Source organism: Trichosurus vulpecula, chromosome 5 (genome assembly GCF_011100635.1).
Source record: "Trichosurus vulpecula isolate mTriVul1 chromosome 5, mTriVul1.pri, whole genome shotgun sequence".
NCBI classification, from domain to species: domain Eukaryota; kingdom Metazoa; phylum Chordata; class Mammalia; order Diprotodontia; family Phalangeridae; genus Trichosurus; species Trichosurus vulpecula.
The window spans coordinates 177,037,842-177,059,042 of record NC_050577.1 but is presented as its reverse complement, the minus strand read 5'-3'; the positions used below and the strand labels follow the sequence as shown (position 1 = coordinate 177,059,042).

Sequence of the window (21,201 nt, the reverse complement as noted above, 5' to 3'; positions counted from 1 at the left end):
GTTTCTTCGCATCCCAAGATGGCAGGGTATGGTGCCTTGGTGTCTAGACACCCGATAGTTACCAAGTGCAGAAGCATTGTTGCTTTTATTCAGTAGTCCAGGGAAGCAGGGCACAATAACTACGGCCTCCTCCTAGGATCAACGATGGAGCAAGGAAGAGTAGAGGGTAGCCAGGATCCTTGATATTAATAGAGGCCCTCACCTGGGTGTTCAGTGTTAAAGGGAGGCCTGAAGAACAGGGAAGAATAGGTTCAGCTTGCAAATCAGGGCAGTGTGCTTCAGGGCAATAGATTCTAAGGGTAAGAAAGCTTTTAAACACAGTCCCTGGGATTGGTGGGACCATGAGCCAGCCTCCTGGCATTCTGGGCTGTTCTCCCCAGTTCCCAGCAGGTGTTCTATATTGTCACACCCCACCCCCACCTCCTCCCCCGTGCCCCATCTGCAGCTGTGGGAACTCCTAGCTCCCTGTGGCATCAGTGGTCTTTTTTTTTTTCTCTCTCTCTCTCCAGAGGAAGAGACTCTTTCAGGTTTGTCTGCACAATGCAGAGGGAAATTAATGTCCTGAGGTTTGGATTCTTCCTGCTATCAGCTCAAATGAATTACCACCCCAAGGTGCTTCTAAAGCCTCCTTCTAAAGCCTCCATAGACCTCTAGACTTACTAAAGTTTGCCCAGGAATTCACAAACATGATCCCACCCCTTTCACCTTAGTACAGGAGTTTATTACTGACATTGGATAAAGAAAGAGTGAATTCACAGTCCGAATTATTCTTTCATGTGTTTCCTACCTGGTCTATTTTATGGCCCATGTTAACTCCTCCTAGAGTTCAAGGAATTTAACAAAACATCCCAATTTCCTACCTTCCCCCACTCGCTTCCCTTAATCTCTCAAGCTTCTGAGAGCAACTCTGAGGTCAATTTGGATAGAGTTAACTCAAATTACTGGAAGCTGTTTCTGGTACAGTGAAAACATGAGAACCAAGTACCCTCCCTCATTACTGGACACCAGGTGAGGGCTTGAGAAAAATTAAACAGTCTTCTTGAAAGCTCTAGAGCCCCAGGGGACCTCAGAGGTTCAACTACCTAATTTTCCATATTAGGTAACTGAGGCCCAGATCTTCCCCAAGGTCACACAGATAGTAAATGCTTCAACTTGGTAGGTGGATCAAACACTAGACTTGGAGTCAGAAAGAGCTGGGTCAAATTTTGTCTCAGATACTTAGCTGGGTGACCCTGGGCAAATCATTTAACTTTTCTGAGCCGGGATCTCCTCGTCTGTAAAATGGGAATAACGTGGGGGTGTGGTAAAGACCAAATGTAGTGTTCCGGAAACCTCAAAGCCCATATAAATTGTGAGTTAGTGTTCCTGCTAAGTGGTAGCTTTGTAAGATTCATGTTGCTTGCAAAAGGATCTTACTGGGCTGAATGTGTTTAGGTTTCAAACCTGGGAATTGATTCTTGGGTGAAGATGATGCCTTAGCTCCTTGTTTATCCTTTTCAGGATTTATGTATTACCATGGTTTCGATTCTCATCAATTGCCAAGTTTCTGGACTGCTAAATATCTGGTGTGTCCCTTAGGTAATACTTCTTTCATTCCAGCTGTTTTATGGGGGTGCCCACAGGAATAGATGGAAACCTGAAGTAAACATTGTTGGTGAGGAAAGGAAGCAGTTCAAGGCCCGGAGAGATGGGCTCAGAACAATGTGACTAGATTGGAGAGACAACCTCTTCTGAAGATGGACTGTTGTTGGTTTCTTTTCTTTCTGTCTCCATTGGTCTCCTTCTTCAAGGCGACATCTTTCTAAAAGAAACTTGGTGAATCATAGGCCCAACTGATGGGAGCATGAAATAAATGCATGCACAAGTGTGTGGAAAATATTATACTATTTTATATCATTTTTGTAATTTCAATAAGACTCAGGGCCTGAACTACTTAACCAGAAGAAAAGCCTGATCCTAACAGTCTCTTTGTTCTCTTGTATCAACAAATCCAGATGGAGCATTTCTTGCTCTGTCCATGGTCATTAAGGGTGAAAACCTTGAGCCCAGACACTATCTTGAATTATGTGACTTTTCCTTATCTTAATATTTTATGGGCATATACTATGTGGTGGAATGTTAATGGCCAATTAAACACAGAGATCCTGGGGCTACAAATCCAATTGACACTTTGACAACTATCTAATTTGTTGTATTTACAATCTATTTCATTAAGGAAAATCCTCTTCTTGTATCATGGTTAAATATGCATGGGGGTCATAAAAATGAGGTCATACAGGCTTGCTAGCTCTGCTAAAATAACGTATATAAGTTTTCTCATTGCTTTGTTCAGGCAGCCAGAGTTATACTCTGACTCCTTGTACGTACAAGTAAGCTAGCTCCGCTATGCTTTAAGGGAAAATAATAAACAACATGGATTTTTCTATCACCTAGCTCTGTTGTTTCCTTCAACCAAATTTTCAGGTTTAACAGTTATGGTGCCGTGACTTTCGGATGGAAATGATGGAAACGGGACAACGCAGCCCAACCTTGCCAACGCTTTTGGGCGCCATAGGATTAATTTTTCCTGGAATTTTGGCCTTGACAAGGTGGGGTAAGTTGTCTCTCTTCCCAGCTTCCAAAAAGAACTCCCACAAAATTGGTTGAAGTCTGGAAATTCCCTTTAAGCTAGCTCTGGGGGCAGGGATCAAATCTGTGGTAAAACACAGATCTGCGGTCAAACGCACATAGATCCCCTGGAAACACTGATTGATCTAGAAAATTAACTATGGATCAGTCAAAAACTAGAATTAGAAGTCCAACTGTTCCTCCACTCCCTCTCTTCCTTCGCTTGGAGGCTCTGGTCCTGGGGAGAAAAACTGCACTTTGCTTTTTCCCTCCCCTTCTGCCTCCCAGGAAGGGCTCTGATCCTGAGAGAGGTAACTCTGTTCTGCTACCGTTGCCTTCTCTTTCCTCCCCCCCACGCCCCTTTCCCTCTTTCCCTTAAGGGCTCTGTTTTTGCCTTCTGCCCTATTCCTGCTTCCTTCCCTTGAAGGCTCTGATTATGGGGAGGATAAATGCATTTTATCCTTACTCCTCGCCTTCCTTTACCTGTCCTAGTCCTCCTCCATCTCCCCTTTCCCCCTTCCTAAAGGATAGGATATGGAGAGTCAGAAAAATCAGGAACGCCAAGGCTTCCCCAAAGACCATAGGGGTGCTAATAGCTAACTCATGAAAGCTTCTAATTCTCTGTTGTTTGAACTCTGAGCTCAGTCTGTATTTGTTCTGTATTTGTTTTGTTAATTGTCTGTTAACTGTCTGTGTGAGAGCGTGTGCTGTGAAATGTCTATACCGTGTAAAATCTGAAACGCAGGTAGCCAGAGAATTCTAAGGCTGCAGTTAGGGAAACAGAGACTCTATTTCCTTTTTCAATGTTTGGCCTGGCCAGCCGAACTTGAAGAAAAAAATAGAGCTGAAACATTTTAGCATATTCTGGGATTGATTATTCATTAAAAGTTTGGAAATTGGTTAGTTGGATTTTGGGACAGAACTCCTGAGACTGTAAAATCCCTCCAGGAGCTCACTCTTGCTGATCACTTAGATGAAGTTTACTAGAGTTACAATCATTGAGATCTTTCACCATTGTCTTGTCTCTGACCAAGCCAGAGCTGCAGTAAAAGTTAGAGCAGCTAAAACAAACTCCTCTCTCCTCCCAGATCAGATTAGGAGAAGATAATGCAGGAGAACTGTAGGGAAAACTTAAATCACCTTTCCCCACCTGGCAAAAGGAGGAGAAGGACAGAAATTCACAGACTGACAGTATTCTGACAGTCCTGTGCCCCTGGGTACCTTTGTAGCCCATCCTTGTTGGCAAAGTTTGGAATTGTCACCCAGGTCCTATGCATTCTGCCCACTCTGTCCCCAGCAGCTGCAAACCGCCCTAGGCTCAGTAACTTTTGCAGTTGTGGGGGAAGGGTAAGGTAGATGGATTTGGACTTTCTGCTTCCCAGAATTGTCACCGCTGGGATACTAGGTAACTTCTCTAGGTAACTTCACACTTCTTGTTCCAATTGCAAAACTGTATTTTAATCTGTTTGACCTGTTTCCTGAGTTTTAAAGGGAAAGTAATAATGATGGTTGTTACGGGATCAAAATGATAATGATTGTAAAATGCGTAACATAAAGTCTGGTATATGTTAGACACAACATTATTATTATCTCTCTCTGATTTAATGTAATTGTTAACTTTTGAAGTGGTTTTTAAAATACCAAAAGTAATAAGCTGAATAATTTCTATATGTGGTAATCTGGAAATGCAATAGACGTCATCTGAAAATTATTGTTTCTGTGTTTCTAAACTTGCATTGTGTTCCCAAAATTCTCTTAGATTGTGGAATTTGAGAAGACCATTGTGTGGTAAGAAATGATATTATAGCAATTTTAATCTGATTTTGATATATGTGAATTGGGTTTTCAAAGGGATGTGATAAAATTTGGAACCGTTATATGTGGTTATAACAAGTAAATAATTAATAATACTGATATTTAACTGTGAGAACAGACTTTCTGCGTGAAAAAGTTTTCTATTATGAGAATATATCTGGTGATTTAAAGTTATAGTTTCAAATGATGAGATGAAAGATTCTCTGTGCAAGGAGATTTAGGAATATGTTCACCTAACTGATAAATGGGTTGTTTCAAGTTTTAAAATGCATAATTATGTTTAGGGCGCTGTTACATTTCTAAATTGTGTAATTTGACAAACAGATGTATCAGCAATATTGAAAAAATGTGGTAATCTTTTACAATGCTAAGAGTATTGGGCCTTAGAAATTAAAATGTTACCACCAGTGGTTAGGAATCAGATTTGATTTGCTTATCCAACTCAGTTATGATCACTAGATTGGTAATTAATTGGAATCTGTTTCAAGTCTTAGATACATGATAATTGCTTGTGGTATACTTATTTCTAAGTTAATTATTATATACAAATTGGTTAACATCGCATTACCTGTGCTGTTAGAGAATAATTTCTCTTATAGTCTGGATGTTGTTAGATTAAGAATCGTAGTTAATTAAGAAATTGAGATTTTTAACTGAAACGAGAACTTTTGAAACCATCTAGTCATGAATTCTTATCAATCTTGTGTGGTTTTCAGTGTAGAGGAATTACTCTGGAAAAAGCTTTTTAAAGTCCTGGTAAACTTTATTATTGTGATAAGGCTAATTAATTGGGTATGTAATTTTTACAAACTAAGTGTCCTCCACATTATAACACTTTTTGACTAAGGAATTTGTAATATCCAGGAATTCTGGGCAATATTTGAGAATGAGGACATTTGGTACCAACTCAGTTAATGAATTCCAGCATTTAAGGATTAATTTGCTTTAAGGAACATACTTTTGGAAAATGTTCTGTAAAATCTTTTTGTATAATTTTAGAAGGCCCGCTGAATTTCCACCTGTAAGTCAATTGGTTGCAGTTCAAACCTATTGTGAGTTCTCTGAGTTTCTGGGTGAGAACCTAATTAGAATTATTAGAATTAATGCTTATCTATAGAAGTGCCCATTCAATGTCTTATTCAAGGTTCTTTTTTGAGTAAGGAGGTTGGAAACGACAGTCTGAATTCTTTACTCCTCCCTGCCCTTAGTTTAGATAAGAAGATTCACCTTAGCCCACCTGTCAGAAGGGAAGGAAAGGGGAGGGGCAACAATTACTGGGATTTGAGTTTTTACTGAAAGAAAGAACAGTAGGGGTCAGAAGCCTAAAAAAAAAAAAAACCTGGCTTTTTAAACTCAGCAAAAGTGATGCGTTTTTAGGATAAGACTGGGTTTCGAGGAGGATGTGGGTCTTAAGGATACAGTTCTTATTAGTGAAGCTTGCCATCTGATGGGAAAGAACCCACCCTCAGGGGGAGATGATGTGGCAGATCTCTTTAATCAGAAATAAGCAGGTAGTAACAAAAGGGAAGTTATCTGCCAGAATCTGTTACCATTGTGAAAAAAGTTGTTTTTTTGAAAAAATGGGAAATTGGATAAATGCAAATATGTAAAATATTGTTGTTTTAATCAAATGACTGGTTATATTGGTACTCTTGTATAGTAAAATGAAAGATAATATGGTTTCTAAAGTGTTAATGAGAATAATTAGAAAGGGAAGAGAAGTTTTATGATGTAGGGTTGAATCATTATCCCGTGGACTAAGATTGGGATTTTAAAGTTATACTGTACTTATGTGAAATAGAGTTCTTAGATGTTGTGAAGTGATATAAGAGCAATTGGGTATTGACACAAATAGTGTAATTAATTACTGCGACTAAATCAGAGACATCTTCAGTTTAGGTAAACAATTCTAGAAGTATTTTGGAAAATGTTTTTGTGATTTTAAGCGAGAGTTATTGCTTAACAATGTGTATAAGACTCAATTCCTGAAGTGTTCTTTTTTTCCCTCCAGAATGAGTTAACAGGGACAAATCCATTGACTTGTGAGGTCAGTCATTAACCTCTTTTGTTTGTTTAAGCAAACTGGAATGGGATTCCAGTATACACAGTTATGTCAGTAAAAGGTACTAACTTATGAGTTGTTTTGTGTTATGGTTGAAACATAAAGGGACACTGAGTAATAGATTGGAAAGGTAAATAAAAGCTTGAGGGGATACGAAAGGCAGATGAGAAAGTTAGGGGACAAATGGAAGTTAGCTAAGCCTCCCCTGTCCTGAGAATGATAGTTTCAGATGGTTTAAGTTAAGTTGAGAGTGTGAAAAAGTATTTTAGAAGATGGAACAGTTATGTAGCTTGATTTGTTAATTGTTAGCTCAATGAAATTTGGGACAGTCCTATCTGAAGGATATTTATTTGCTATTTAAGATTTTATGGGACTACAATTTAATATTGTTTTAAGCTCTGATTACAGGTATAGGTCACATGAAGCCAGTAGTGGAATGGCAGGCATTACAGACTGAGAATTCTTAAAGGTGGATGTCTATGCCTGGAAAAAAGTCTTGAAGACGACCTTGGACACAACCTAGGTAGGATCTTCCTGACTCTATTTCCCAATTCTGCTATTTCCTTTCTGAAAAGGAAAATCCCCACCTGATTACTCCTAAGCCCTGCTTTCAGCATCTAATGGCTATATGATTGGCTATCAGATATGACTCATGCCTGGAATCAAACAGAGCTAAGGAAGTTCTTTCTTTCTGTGTGACACTGTCCCTCTTTTCTTTCATAGCAAATTTATATTATCAAGAAAGTTTTGTAAGCACAATGCTAAATCTATTAGATAATAGATGGATATTGGAATATCTCTGAGTTATTATAATAGGATACAGGAATGAATAGCTTACAATTTTAACCTATGTTCATGACCAAATAAAGATCAGAATGATATAGAGATAACATCCTCCAAAAGGAGGAAATGATTAGACAGAGTAATAAGGCAAAGATGTAATGTGATAAATGTCTAATTAAATAGGATAGCAAATTTTGAGAGGAAAAGGCAATAGGACCAAATTGATTCCTCTAAGAATTATATACAGATGTGTATGATTGGCTCCAAAATTTATCAGTCATGGAAATTCAAGTTAATTAGTGTGTTTTGGTAGTAAGATCTTAAATGTGGATTTTTGTACAAGAAAATTGTATGAGATAGTACAAGTGAAATTATATCTCCTTTATTAAGGTATCTGTCTGATGATTTTAAAAGGAAGATGAATTCAATTTATGGTTGGACCTTTATATTTTAAAGGACTCTTATACCAGGTACAAAATTTAGGTAAGGTTAGAAACAGTAGATGATATATGAACTGCAATACTCTGAAGTTAAAAGAAGGAGAGCCAAATTTAAGTGATTAAGTTATATTAAGTTAGAATTGTCTGAGGATTTCTAGATCTGAACCAGAGAAGCAGAACTCTCTTTTACTATCTAGGAACCAGATAACCACAATTAGGCATCTGAAAAAAAAATTTTTTTTTTTGCCTTAAATGGACATTGGAAATATGTAACTGGGATTTAAAGCTACTTTGTATTTGTACTGTTTGAACTTAGCCCTGAGTGGCTGGGACCTATGGTGTGCTGTTTTTCTCTCAATTATCAAATTACATGTGTTCTGGGAGCTCCTGTCAGATCTGACTACTTCTACAGCTGCCAACTTGTGGATATGGACTCCTTGATCCTTCTATCACATCTGATGATTGCCTGTGCTCCTGAGTGGACATCTGAGCCCATAGGACACCTTGCCCTCCGGTTTCAAAGAGCCTGAAGGGGACAGCATCAGACGCAGGCAACCTTCCCAAGAGCCTGGACCAGAACCTGAACGAAGAACTGCTCTTTCCCTTTCTGAGTCCGTTGCATTCCCAAGACTGTTTACTTGTACCTTTGGTGTCTTTAGCTTATTTTACTTAGGTGTTCTAGTTTCCCCATTATGCTGCCTACTGATACCCCTTTCAACTTGCTCCCCCTGCTTGTTTACAAGTAGTTTATAATTACTGTGCATCTCTGGGGATGTCCAAACACAGAAAGAGAAAAAAAAAACCTGAATCCACCTAGATAAGGATTTTTTTTTACAACTTTACCCCTGAGGAAGATAGAGGTTTTTCCATACCTTAATTGGTCTTCAGGTGAAGCTTTCAGCTTACCTTTGACCAAAAGGAGGAAATGTGGAAAATATTATACTATTTTATATCATTTTTGTAATTTCAATAAGACTCAGGGCCTGAACTACTTAACCAGAAGAAAAGCCTGATCCTAACAGTCTCTTTGTTCTCTGAGTAAGCTCAGAGACATCTCTATCTTGTATCAACAAATCCAGATGGAGTATTCCTTGCTCTGTCCATGGCCATTAAGGGTGAAAACCTTGACCCCAGACACTATCTTGAATTATGTGACTTTTCCTTATCTTAATATTTTATGGGCATATACTATGTTGTGGAATGTTAATGGCCAATTAAACACAGAGATCCTGAGGTAGTAATTCCAATTGACACTCTGTCAACCATCTAATTTGTTGTATTTACAATCTATTCTATTAAGGAAAATCCTCTTCTTGTATCATGGTTAAACATACATGGGGGTCATAAAAATGAGGTCATACAGGCTTGCTAGCTCTGCTAAAATAATGTATATAAGTTTTCTCATTGCTTTGTTCAGGCAGCCAGAGTTTGTACTCTGACTCCTTGTACGTACAAGTAAGCTAGCTCCGCTATGCTTTAAGGGAAAATAATAAACAACATGGATTTTTCTATCACCTAGCTCTGTTGTTTCCTTCAACCAAATTTTCAGGTTTAACAAGTGCAAACAATTTCCTTCTCTTCCCCTCCCCCCATCTCATAATCTCTCTGGGTAAAACAGGGTAGCAACAAGGAATACAATAGGGAAAGCAGTAAGGGCCACCGAGGGAGCTAGAAAGGATGTCTGGGTAACCATAATAGGAAAGTTAAATGAAGTAATAAGGCCCTAATAACACTTGTGCAGTGTAGGGATTCTTAACCTGCGGTCCATGAACTTGTTTTTTTAATGTTGATTACTGAATTTCAATATAATTGGTTTCCTTTGTAATCCTATATATTTTATGTATTTACAAATGTTATCCTGAGGAGAACCCCTAGGTTTCACCAGATTACCAAAGGGTCCATGAAATAGACATAGGCTTTACGGTTTACAAAATTCTTTCAAATACACGATCATTTCATCCTCATTACAACTATATTAGGTAGAGAAGATAGTATCACCCCTAGTCTTAAAATGAGGGCACAGTCTCAGAGCTTAAGGGTGTTGCCCAAGGTCAGATAGTAAATAACAGCACTGGGGTTAGATTCTTGGTTTCCCTGACTTTTTGCAGTCGGTGTTTCTTCCACTCATTACAATGAAAGGAGGAAATGAAGAGTACTAGTCATTGGTGATTCCCTGAACAAGATTAAGGTGCCTGTTTATAGACCTAATAAAGACAATAGAGAGGCCTGTTGTCTTCCCAGGGCTTGTATCAACCAACCAACAAATATTTAATAGTACCTACTATGAAGTAGGAATTAGGGATACAAAGACAAAAACCTCTACCCTCAATGAGCTTATCTTCTAACTGGGCAGTCAATCTGAACACATGGGTATATAAAAACAGATACAGAGTAACCTTGGAGAAGGCATTAGCCCCTTAGGGAACTAGGAGAGACCTTATACAAGAAGGTGGTACTCCAGTTGCATTTTGAAGGGAACCATGGGTTCCAAGAGTTGGAGCTGAAGAGGGAGAGCATTCCAGGCATGGGGGGCACAGCTGGTGCAAAAGCACAGAGATGGGAGATAGGAGTGTTATGTGTGAATAGCAAGAGGGACTGCAAGATCAAGCCAGTATGGCTGGATTGTAGTGTGTGTGGAGGGCAGTTTGTAAGAAGGCTAGAAAGGTAAGATGGGTCTATGTTGTGAAGAGTTTAAAATTCTGAACAGTTTATATTCAATACTGGAAGCAATAGGGAACAACTGGTGTTTATTAGGTAGAAAGGTTACATGGCCAGATCTGTGCTTTAGGGAAATCACTTTGGCAGCTGTGTGGGGATGATGGGGTGCTTGGGTACCTGTGCTTGGACCCCAGTTCCAAAATCACATCCAGTTCAAAAATCACGTCTCTCCCTAGCCTCAAAACACTGTCCCTCGCAGTTTCTCTCTAGCAAAACAGGACAACATACCTTAACAAAACATTTGTCTCTCTTCCTGATACAGTGGCCAATTGTACCTATAGAATTTATTAGTTTGACCAGCTGTGTATGTGCTGACCTGGCTGTGTACTGGGTCATAATGATATTTAACATATGTATACTCCCTTACATTTATCTTGTCTAACAAGACATTGATGGGAGCAGCCTGGGTATTTCCCAGTCAGCTCTGACCATTAGATCACTTAGTGATGTTTCAGGCCTAAAACCAAACCTCCATGTAGCTCCCCATTGGGCTATTTCCCAGTGAACTCTGGGTTAGATACCTGCACAGTAGATACAAAAAGTGCATGTTCCTTTAAGAATTGACCACTACTTAACCACTCCCTAATCCCACCCTGAATAGCCTAATTAACATATTTGGCACATGTTTTACCAAAGCTTAACCTATATAAACTTTACCTGTACCTCTGTAAGTTTGCAGAGTTCCTAAGAACTCTTGCCCACTGAAAAGCATAATAAATATTTGCCACCTTGACTTAAAGAATGCTTGAGATTGTGAATTCATTCTAGATGGCCCTGACCTTCTCCAGTACTCAGGGCCTTGAGGGGTACCCTCCCAACTACCGTGTTTGGGAACTCCAGTTTTGGGGTTCCTGGATTTCATCTCACCCTCAACAGGGAGACCAACTGAGTCTATTTTGATAGTTCAGGCGAGAGTTTGAACCAGCTTAGTGGCTGAGTGAGTGAAGTATGTCTTTGAGAGATGCTGTGGATAGTGGCCCAAGGAGGACAACCTGAATGGTTAAAGGCCTTGGATGCACGTCATATGGAACTGGGCATGGTTAGTCTGGAGAAGAGAAGATTCAGGGGTAACCTGATAGCTGTGTTCAGCTATTTTGTGGAGCAGGGAAAAGACTAGTTCTGTTTGGCCCTAGAAGGCAAAAGCAGGAATAAAGGGGAGATTTTGCAAATTTAAGCCTGACGTCAAGAAAAACTTCCTAATGACCAGAATTGTCCAAAATTTGAATGTGTTGCTTCAAGAGAAGATGGGTTACCTCTCCAGTGAAGTCTTCAAGCATATGTGGGCCGTCCACTATCTTATAGTGGAGATTCCTTTTGTATAAGGATCGGATTGATGGTTGCTGAGATTCCTTCCAGTTCTATGGTTCTGTGATTCTGTAAAGATACCATTACTCCTATTTTTGGAGAAACAATCTCTTGTGGTTCATTATGATTGTTTTCCTAATTATTTTGGTAAATTGTTGGATACTATTTGCAGTATTTTACTTAATATTTTTCCACTGGTGTTAATTAAGGCCCTGACAGTATTAGGCTACAATTTTCTTTTATCAGGTTTAGGCATCAAAATCACATTTGCCTCATAGAAGGAACTGAGTAACATACTACCTCTGTATTTGTGAAAAGTCTATGTAACAGGGATTGCTTATTCTTTGAAAGGTTGGAAGAATTCATTTGTGAATCTGGTCCTCATTAAAGGATTTTTGGAAGTCTCCTTCTGAGACTGGTCTATTTAGGTGGTTCATTTCTTGTTTTTTGTCATTGAGCATTTAACATTTTTGTCTAAAAACCTTTACCCTCCAAAGGGGGCCATTCCTTGAAATAAGGAATGAAAAAAAAATCTGCAACACCAATATATTCATTTCATGTTTTTGTGTTTACATGGTTATTCTGCATGTTGTTCCTTCTCCCCATTGATGTGTGGGCTCCTTTTGGAGGGGGAAGGGCAGGGCAACTGGAGTTAAGGTACCCAAGGTCACACACAGCTAAGTAAGTGTGTCAAGTGTCTGAGGCTGCATTTGAACTCAGGTCCTGCCTGACTCCAGGGCCAGTGCTCCACTCACTGCACCACCTTAGCTGCCCCCTTAAGCTCAGTGTTAATGAACTCCTCACCTTTACAAAGAAAAGGTCAACGCACTCATTTTCAATTACTAAATTCTGTATACATGTGTGTCTATGCATTTAAAATTATTCAACAGAAAACAGCCCCCAACAGACACATACACGCCAGGATTTCAGGAGAAGCAACACTAAAATCACCGATGACACCGTCGCAGCTACCCGGTGGCCGGGCACAGTTTGCAATAAAAAGGTGGCCATGTGCGGTAGAAAAGGTCAGCACAGCCGCATTTCAAGCTGGAAGAACTCGGTTTCAATGCCGACTTTGATGGTTAACCACCTGTGTGAACTTGGACAAATCATCTAACCTTGTGGGGGGGACGACGGTGCATAACTAGATAACCCAAAGACCTTTTTCCACTCTACACTTGGGATCCCATGTCTGAAATAATGCTAGATAATGTATGCGCTTTGTAAGTGCTTAGCGCGGTGCAAAGGCAGTCCCTGCCCTCAAGCAGCTTACATTCTAAAAAGGAAGCATAATTGACAGTTTAACTAGCTAGGTGGCGCGGGGTCCACGAAGGCTCATCCCTTTGAGTTCAAATCTGACCTTAGTCACTAGCTGTGCAAACCCTGGGCAAGTCACTTAACCCACTTTGCTTCCGTTTCCTCAACTGTAAAATGAGCTGGAGAGGGAAATGGCAAACCACTCCAGTGACTTAGCCAAGAGAATCCCAAACTGGGTCAAGAAGAGTAGGACCTGACCGAAATGACTAAACGACGACACACGAGCTGCACGCCTCGCTCCCCGCAGGTCGATGGCCCCGCCCCCTTTCCGTAGAGCAGTCGCGCGATTGGTCACCCGCGCCGTCCAATCAGGCGGGAGCGGGCTATAGGAAGGGCTGCGGCATTGGCGTCTGCGCTGGCAACATGGCGGATCGTCTCACTCAGCTTCAGGACGCTGTCAACTCGGTGAGGAAATGGCGTTGGGGTCGCCGCCTCATCTATTCCAGGGCGGGTAATGGAGCGCCAGGGGTTTGGTGTTTTCTTTCTCCTCCCGCAGCGGCTGGGGCTGAGGTGACGCGGTGAGACAGCTGCCCGGGAGCCGGGCTCTGGCGGACCGACCCCCGCTGCGGGGCCGAGGGGAGGGGCCGTGGCGTCAACGGCGCGAGCGACCAACCGGAGACGTCATCTCCGGGGGCCCTCGTCGGCTCTCCTCCCCTTCCCTCCTCCCCCTGCGCGGCTGGTCTGACCCGGAGCAGCCCGGGTTACACTGAGGGGAGGGGAGGCTACGCAGGCTCGCGTAGCTGGGGAGAATCCCAGGCGCCTCCCTGGCGGTCCGCGCTCCTGGTGAGGGAGGCGAGCGCTGCTGGCTCTCGGCCGGCGCCTGCTCCTCCCCCAAGATGGGCTCAGGCAAGGACTTGTCGCGAGGAGGGTTTTGTTTTGTACCCTCGGCTCCTAAAGAGGAACAAGCCCCTTACGGGCCAGGCACTGTGCAGACCGCATTACAGATGTGAATCAATAACCAACATCTATTAAGCGCCGACTGTTTTCCACCCACTGTGAAGCGCCTACCGAATCAAAATGAACATTAAGCGCCTAGTATCTGCTAAGCGCTTTACCGATATTAATCAGTAAACATTAAGCACCTGTTATGTTGCCGGGCACTGTGCTGAGCATCTACAGATGCTAATCAATGATCAATAGGCATTTATTAAGCACCTTCTATGGGTCTGGCACCTTGCTAATAATAAACATTTATTAAGAGACTACTATGTGCCAGGCATTGTGCAAAGTGCCTTTAATCCCCACAACAGTCCCGGGAGATAAGTGCTAGGAGGATCCCTGTTTTGCAGTTAAGGAAACCGAGGCAGACAGGTTAAGCGACCCGCCTCCACACATAGAACTTGGAAGTATCTGAAACAAATCCTAACTCGGGTCTTTTTGACTATAAGAAGCAGTTAGCTTTATTTAAGGCTACCAGTGTGCTTTCCATGTTGTCTCATCTCTGTTGGCCCAAGAGGGCCGGAGTATTGGTGATCCACGGTTAAATAACCCTTATATGGGAAGAAACCTTATGTGTGTCTTCGTGGTTGTTTTTCACAGAAGCTGTCGAGGTAGTTATTGTTAGAGGCAGCTAGTGATGGTGGTTAGAGGCTGAGCCTGAAACCAGAAAAGCTCAGGGCCTCTCTGACAGACTTTGTGACTCTGGGCAAGTCATTTGCCCAGTTTGCTCTGTTCGCCTCACCTTCTTGGGAACCATAGTAACACCTATCTCACAGCATTGTGAGGTTAAAATGAGATAATATTTGTAAAAAAAAAAGATCTTAGCACAGTGCCTGGCCCCGTAATCCTAAGTCCAAGTCTAGCTCTCTTGTCAGCTAACTACCTGACTGCCGGTTAAATTGGGCTTGCCCACCAGCGTGGCAGCAGCATGAAGAACCTTAAGCTCTTGATCATTACAATGTGATTGTTCAACCAGGATGACGTTTGAGATGGCACAGCAAAGTTGACCTTATTTTAAGATAATTTGATATATAAAAATACAGGGAGTATTGATTAATCTTAGCCATTGTCTTCAGAAGGGAACTTACGGAAATTGAGGTGAAAGTGGAAGTTTATTCATTTGACAGATAATGAGTGTATACTGTCTGTATCGCCCTACTAAGGTCTGCAAGATACAGTTCTTTCCCTCAAAGAACTTAGAGTTTAATTGGGATAAAACATACACATTTTTAAACCTAACAATACAAAACAGTATATTGATTTAAAGCCAATGTGAATGCTATTCAGATAAGTCCTGTGGGTTCAAGAAAGTAGAGATTTGCTTACTCAAGAGATGTAGAAAGGGTTCATGGAGCCTAAATGAATCATAAGATATATTTTGGGGAGTAATGGAAATATTGGGTAGGGGAGAGGTTATTGAGAGCTTTGAAAGTTCATCTAATGTATTTGAATTTTATCCTGAGGGCAATAGAAAACTACAAAAAGATTCTGAGCAGAGTGGTGGCATGATGAAAGTTGAGTTTTTAAAAAATTAAATTCCACTGGTATACTAAATAGATTAAAGGAATGTGAGACTAGAGACTTTAGGAATCTACTGCAGTAATGTATAAATGAATAGATGATTAGTAGTGGGAATGGGAAATAAGGGACAGATAAGAGATATTTTGAAGGAAAAAATTAATATTACTTGTTAACAATAAAAGAGGAGAATCATAGGATCATAGAGGTAGATCCAGACCTCCGAGACTGTTAGAAGTCCAAGTATGAATGAACAATGGCAGGGCAAGCAAAAACTCTAAAATGATCTTGGACTTAATTAACAGAATAACTCATGAAGGGGACATTAGAGGTCATCTAGTCCAACCATCTCACCATACAGAATGTTATTTCCTGAAGGTCTCACAGTTAGTAAGTACAAGCATAGCATCTAGAAAAAGAGGTGGTAATTGTGGGCAGCTAGGTGGTACAGTGGATAGAGTGCTTGGGCTGGAATCAGGAAGACTCATCTTCTGAGTTCAAATCTGGACTCTGACGCTTATTAGCTGTGTGACCCTGGGCAAGTCACTTAACCTTGTTTGCCTCAGTTTCCTCATCTGTAAAATGAGCTGGAGAAGGAAATGGCAAACCACTGGTATCTTTGCCAAGAAAATCCTAAAATGGGATTATGAAGAGCTGGGAATGACTGAAGTGACTTAACACTTGTGTTATATTCTGGTTACATCACATCTAGAAATTTGTATTCACTTCCACTTTTTCAGAAGGACATTGAAAAATTTGAGGATGACTGGGATCATGAAGAGACTAGAACTAAGATGAGGTACCTTAGGAGATAGGCCTTCAAGTGGAAGCCAAATGACCATTTGCTAATATTGTGGAGGTTGGTCTAGATGATCTCTGAGGTTCTCAGGTCCCTTTCAACTCTTGAATTCTATGATATGACTCTTAGGTTTAGAGCTAACCGAAGAGTGATATTAATGGTACCGTAGATAGACATAGGAAAGTCAGAAATGGGAGTCATTTTCATGTGGGAAGATGATTTGAATGTATCCTGAGATTAGATGTTGAAATACCTCCTTTGAAACATCTAGTAGGCAGTTGGAAATAGAGGCTAGGTTGAGAGATAAAGGCTGAAAGAAAGTTAGGAGTCATCAACCTAGAGATGGCAGAGAGCAACATGTCACCCTGATGCTGTTCTAAATGAGCCTAGGGATTCAGGAATAGTCTGTGAACAACATAGTGTACCTGGGTGAGTTCTCAGATGATTTCTTCCCTCTACCTTTTTATTTTTGTGCCTGTCCTAGGCTCTGAAATAAAAGCTACTTGGATGAAACACACATGAGGTGGTTAATAGGTGTTTGCCTAAAGATAGTAAGATTTTAAACTTAGGGTTGCATAGTAAGTGTTGAGAGAAGCAGAGTCGTTTTAGAAGAAGAGAGTTCGACTTGGGGAGTCTTTGAGTTCTGCACATTTAACTGGTTTGATAACCTGGAGCAGGTCATTTAACTCTCAGTTTCCTCATCTTTAAAATGGGGGTAGTGATAACTTTGAACTGTAAAACTATAGAACTATGAGTTGCTAGTAGTAGTATTCTTTCTTGACCTTATAGCTCATAACCATGTTGGTATTCTAGTTTAGTTATGATTGTAGTACTTTCATACAGAAGAGAGGAAAGTGTGCTTTTAAGTTATTTTTTCAAACTATTTTGTGTGATTCTTCACCTGTGTAACATTTTTACATAGGCAAAATATTGCCAATTAGATTAATTTAATTTATTTTATTCAAAATCACTTTTTAAAAAATTTGTCAATAATTATAGTGCTTTGTTTAGGGACTATCACCAAAAAAAAAATTGTTGCTTCCAATATCCCTAAACTTCCCAAAAATAACAACCCTGAGTCCCTAATCTTTTGGTGATCTGTTTCAAGCTTGCAGATCAGTTTTGTAATGCCATTGGAGTGTTGCAGCAGTGTGGTCCTCCTGCTTCTTTCAACAATATTCAGACAGCAATCAACAAAGATCAACCAGCAAATCCTACAGAAGGTAGGTTCTTTATATGTTTTAGTTTAACTTAAACTTCTTTAGTGAGGTATTTAGTTATATGTTTTTGCTCAGAAGATCAAAATATATTTTCTTTTTATTCACTTAAGATGTGTAAAACTATTTAGGTTTATTTTTAATGGGTTGTTATAATACATCAATCTCGTGAAATAAGCTATCCTTTTATACAGTTACAAAATTGCTGATCCACTATTAGGTAAGCAGATGCTCTTCACTGTTCCCAGTCATGGTAATGGATTTGTGCTTTTCTACACACTCAGTCCAGCCTAAGCATGCATTTTTTAACAGTAGCTCTGGTGAAGGATGCAGCCTGTCGCTGTGAATAAGAGTAAAGCCAAAAGGCATAGAGACCGTATTTGAACCAGTTGAGCTAACCAGCTATGAATTTATCTTGTGAGGTACATGATTGCTATTCACATTTCATCTAGATGAGGGAAATGTACCTGTTCTGATTCACATAGTGGATCAGAAACCTGGTATCAGATCATACTTTAATGCTTAACCTTGTGAATCATACCTCTACTTTTCTGGGTGGGGGCTGGGAAAATGTGCCAGGAGTGGTAGAGGGAAGGACTTTTAAATTTGGTAAAATCTAGTGTTACAATCCATAAACTATTTCCGTCTGTTTTATTTTTAAAAATTTGAAGTTTTTATTGAATATCTTTTATTTTTTATATCATATTTGTTTCCAAGATATCCTTACCCTGGAGGCCCTCTGTTATAACAAAGATTAAAAAGAAGAGGGAAAATTAGTGAGTAAAAGTAACCAACATTGACCATGTCTCACATTGTACACATATTCCACATCAGTGGCCCCCCCACCCTTTGCAATTGACATTTTCTCTCTGTTTTAATGAGTGCTTTGTGTTTTCTTGAAACAAACCTGAGAGATTTTTGAAATGACCTAGTTCTGGGTATGATAAAAGTTGAGTTTACTTACTAGAGTAGCTGAACATGTCAAGTGATTCTGTTAATTATATTTCATGGGAAATATAATTGTACTGAAGTGCTCCAGTCCTGAAGATTGTAGTCTCTCCATGCTTTCTCCTGTGTGACTTCTCCATGTTTTCCCTTAGATCTCTGTAGAGGCTGCATCTAACATACTGGCTGCCTTTTTGTAGCTCTTGTCATATTATTTAGGTACCTGGGTGGCATTTGGATAATCCATTTATTATCTCTCATTTTTGATATGTGACTGGCCCATTTCCTTTTCTGGTCAGGCAGATTTTTTTTTTAAATCTCTTTTGCCCTGCATTTTGCATGCGGTTTATATTTGGTAATGTACTCCAATTTGTTTATGTCTACCATAATATGTGGCTGTCCATTACCTTTTCTTTGTGTGACTTATTTTGCTTCCCTGAAGATTGTGATTTTTCATTATTTCTATATATGTAGTATCAGAAGATTTTAATGTTAATTGGATCTGTACATGATAACTTATTTTGGACACTACTTGTGTTAGATTTGCCTTTAATTCCCAGGTCAATTAATAGCAGTTAATAGCGATAAATATAAATTTTAGTCAATATAAACTCAGTAGGATTTGGACATTAAAATTAAATTTTAAGGATTGGGAACCTTAGGCATTCAGGTTAATTAACTTAAAATGTGTTTGCTTTCTGAGAGCTTTAGGTATTCTGTAATTTCCTAATCAAGTTAAATTCTTTCTATAGAATATGCCCAGCTCTTTGCAGCATTAATTGCACGAACAGCAAAGGACATAGATGTTTTGATAGATTCGTTACCTAGTGAAGAATCTACAGCTGCTTTGCAGGTAAGGACCCCCTTTCCCCTCTCCCCCCGACCAACTTAAGAAGTGATTGCTTAACAATAGAAAATTTCCTAAATAAGACAGAGTATTATCTTTTGTTGTAATATTTAATCCCTAGCATATGAAAGTGCACCTGAATTCTGCACTTGAAGGCAAATCCCAGTATGCTGGGTCTGACAGCCCTTTCCTGGTTTCTGAGATAACCTTCATTTTTGTTAACTTTCTCAACAGGTAGGAGATCTGGGTTTGCATACTATTTCAAATATTAAAACATCTGCTAGCTCCCTGACTACAGCAAGGCACTTGCCCTTTCTCATTCTTAATATCCTCAGTCTTAAAATGAGGATAATATTACCAGTATCTATTTCATATGCTTGTTGTGAGGAAAATGCTTTGAAAACCTTAAAGCATTATGGAAATGTGGGTTATTTTCTCCTAATTAAAAGTATGAGTAGGGTAGAAATATGAATATGGTATTAAAAATTATGAGCAGGGGACCCACCATTACATAACCCATATTTGTTTTCAGAGGTTCCTAGTTTTTGAAAAGCTACATAGCAGAGTTTGCTCATTGTATAAAATATTGACTAATTTTGCTTTTCCTGCAAGTCTATGAACTTAATCGTATGGAAAACCATTCATATTTAAAAGCATATCAATTTATTGCTGAGTTCTTCACTTTTAACCTTCATTAATCACCAAAGCTTTTTCCCCCTCTTTTCATTCTAAAAGCATTTATTTGCTTTTTTCCCCCCCAAGGCTGCAAGTTTATGTAAGCTGGAAGAGGAAAACCATGAGGCTGCGACATGTCTTGAAGATGTTGTTTGCAGAGGAGATAGGCTTTTAGAAAAAATACAGAGTGCGCTTGCAGACATTGCTCAGTCACAGTTGAAGACAAGAAATGGTACTCACAGTCAGTCTCTCCCAGATTCCTAGCACCGGTGTCCATATAGCACGCGGCTGAAAAATTGAACTGTTTTAATACAACCTAAGTTCTGCGTCAAATTTAGATGTGATTGTACCAACATTTGCAGAAAACATAAAGCACTGTGAGATGACTTATCTCTTTAGTAATTCTGAACAATCTGCCCATGTCACTTTTGATATAGAATAAGCCCTATGAAATGCTGAGTTGTGGTAAGTTTGTGAATTGAATCAGCTTTAAACTCTTTTGTTGTCATTGTTTCCATTGTTATCTGTATAAAGTTAAATTGCCTTTTGCTTATTGAGGATGATCTTGCTTTCAAGGTCTTAGTAATATAGTTAACTAGAGTCAGCTATAAAGTCCTGTGTTGAAACAATTTGCTGTCTCATTTAATTGTTTCTCCTAGACTGTAAATTCTCTTAGGGTAGGGAAGGGGGAGGGAAAGGAATAAGTATTTATTAAATGCCTACTGCATGCCAGGCACTGTGCAGGGGTCTTTATAAATATTATCTAATTTAGATAAAACATGAGGACCATGTACTACCTGACTTTTGTATCTTGTAGGGCACCAACATAGTATTCTTCACATACTTAAGTGTTTGTTGAATTAAATTTGTTCCATACTTTCTGCTCAAATTTAAAGCCAAAATTCTTTTCTAAAATAGGTTCTTATTGATATTTTTTGTCTTTACATTGCCTAGATTTTCCCATATCCCTTTACCTTCTTCCTCTCAGTCATACCTTATAACAATTCTTTTAAAAGAAAAAAAAGAGGAAGAGAAAAAGATTCAGTAAAATTGCTTAGTACATTGAAAAAAATCTTGTGTAGTGTTCCATAACTATAGGATCCTCTTTCTCAGCTTTCTAGTTATTTACCCTGCCTCACAAAACCATTTCTTCCCTCATCTGAGTTTTCATTTGTGGCTAACATTTTGCATTCCTGTCTCTATTTTTCCCTTCA

At 39.6% G+C, this 21,201-nt stretch overlaps 1 protein-coding gene across 1 annotated transcript; it reads left to right on the top strand.

The window, feature by feature from the left end:
• Positions 1–13,383: 13,383 nt before the first annotated feature.
• Positions 13,384–20,616, top strand: MED21 (mediator complex subunit 21). The gene is made up of 4 exons (XM_036760415.1): positions 13,384–13,452; positions 17,412–17,526; positions 19,218–19,318; positions 20,075–20,616. Exons 1-4 carry the CDS (start codon positions 13,411–13,413, stop codon positions 20,249–20,251), a joined length of 435 nt encoding a protein of 144 aa, XP_036616310.1. The 5' UTR covers positions 13,384–13,410; the 3' UTR covers positions 20,252–20,616.
• Positions 20,617–21,201: the final 585 nt, after the last annotated feature.

Bases quoted from the DNA above. Each gene is read 5' to 3' on its own strand.
- MED21 (XM_036760415.1), top strand. From the start codon at position 13,411: ATGGCGGATCGTCTCACTCAGCTTCAGGACGCTGTCAACTCG. The intron at 17,527-19,217 runs GTAGGTTCTTTA...TTCTTTCTATAG, and splicing joins ACCAGCAAATCCTACAGAAG to AATATGCCCAGCTCTTTGCA. The intron at 19,319-20,074 runs GTAAGGACCCCC...TTCCCCCCCAAG, and splicing joins AATCTACAGCTGCTTTGCAG to GCTGCAAGTTTATGTAAGCT.